A 1,762-nucleotide genomic window follows, 5' to 3' on the forward strand; every position below is an offset into this window, starting at 1 on the left:
ATGACTGATACACTCGGGAAATATTTGCTGTCGATGACGCAGGATTATAGCTCTAAAGCAATTCTGACCTTGCTGAAGGAAGGAAGGGGAATAGACAATGTGAACCAATACAGTATTACATATTTATCATTATGGTTAAGTTTCACTGGGAGTTTCTGCACCGTGAGTAGAATATTTTTAGGGACAACAAGTGTTTTGTTATGTCCCTGTACGTGTACATGTTAAAGACCACTGGCCAACATTGAGAAGAATTAATATTTCATTTAATTATGCCTTTAAATGTCCTTAGAACAAGAAAAAATTTAAATTGTTATCTTATTAGATGAAAGTAAATCACTTATACGTGTGCATATGTGTGTTGAAGATGCGCCAGGGGGCGTTCCTGGTAAACACAGCCCGGGGGGGTTTGGTGGATGAGAAGGCCCTGGCTCAGGCTCTGAAGGAGGGGAGGATACGTGGAGCTGCTCTAGACGTTCATGAGACAGAGCCTTTCAGGTAAGAAACGCACTGTTATCGCATACATGAACTGTTATCTGTAATCCCCACCACACTGGAAATGTATATCTATCAGTGGGTGATGTTTTCTCCATCAGAGATGCAGAACGTGGTTATAAAACCAAGACAGCATTTCATTCTAGTTTTAGGGGACATCGCAAATATGATGCTGGTTTTTTGTTTGAAGGAATATCTTTGGATTTTGATTGTTCAGACAAAATAAGCAATTTAGACTAAGCAATTAACCAGATAATTAAAAATATGATTCAGTGGTGAATGAAATCATTGGTTGCAGCTGTAACCCGTTGCACTGTTTGTTTTGTTTCAGTTTCAGTCAGGGCCCGTTAAAGGATGCTCCCAATCTGATCTGCACCCCACATGCTGCCTGGTACAGTGAACAGGCATCTCTGGAAATGAGAGAGGAGGCAGCCAGGGAGATCCGAAGGGCCGTCACAGGTAGTGCACACACACACACACACGCACACACGCTGAAAAATGTAAACACAAGTCTGAAAAGAGATATTTTTAGGTGTTCTGGTACAGTCAAGCATAAACCATCCTTATTTTTTTAGCCGAGAGAGACTAAAAGGCCTTTCAGAGTGTGCCTCTCTTTCCTCCTCAGAACCTCCCTCGTTCTATCCTCTTTTTCTCATTCTTTGTTCTCTCTTTTCCATCCTCTGGTTTTGCGGTTTCCTCGGTGGCTCGGCCTGTTCAATCTTAATTCTTGCACACCTTTTGTGTCTCTGCAAAAAGTGGGTTGGAGAGGTAAAAAAAACAAAAAAAAAGGTAGTGCAGTAACACCAACTAGTTCCCCTGTGTGCCTTAGAGAACACTGCACTATTCATTTCAGGTATTCCTTTTTTTTACTTGAGCACCTCATATTTTTCTCTCTCTCTCTCTGTTTTTTTTTTAGGTCGTATCCCAGACAGTCTGAAGAACTGTGTGAATAAGGAGTTCCTCACCCAGAACAACCACTGGGCAGGAGTTGACCCAGCTACCGTCCACCCCGAGCTAAACGGGGCTTATAGGTAACAACACGAAAAGGATAACTCATTGACTGATGCAAAGTTTGACCGATCTCTTGGAAGAACAAGTACAAGTGTTTTACTTCTTTGTTGGCTGTAAAAATTGTTTACAATGATATAAATGACATGATGATGCAAGATAATTCAATACATTTATTGTTGGATATTTATAAGTCAGTGTCTCTGTATGTCCACAACTCAGCCAGCAATACACCCCTGTTAGCCAATAAAACATTTATTAG

General features: G+C 41.0%; 1 protein-coding gene across 1 annotated transcript; it reads left to right on the plus strand.

Moving 5' to 3' along the window:
- Positions 1-343: 343 nt before the first annotated feature.
- Positions 344-1,747, plus strand: LOC111656710 (C-terminal-binding protein 1-like). The gene is made up of 3 exons (XM_023408529.2): positions 344-495; positions 824-951; positions 1,409-1,747. Exons 1-3 carry the CDS (start codon positions 365-367, stop codon positions 1,525-1,527), a joined length of 378 nt encoding a protein of 125 aa, XP_023264297.1. The 5' UTR covers positions 344-364; the 3' UTR covers positions 1,528-1,747.
- Positions 1,748-1,762: the final 15 nt, after the last annotated feature.

This window comes from Seriola lalandi, unplaced genomic scaffold, assembly GCF_002814215.2.
Source record: "Seriola lalandi dorsalis isolate HSWRI2012SDOR001 ecotype SW California unplaced genomic scaffold, Sedor1 jcf7180001976753, whole genome shotgun sequence".
Taxonomy (NCBI): domain Eukaryota; kingdom Metazoa; phylum Chordata; class Actinopteri; order Carangiformes; family Carangidae; genus Seriola; species Seriola lalandi.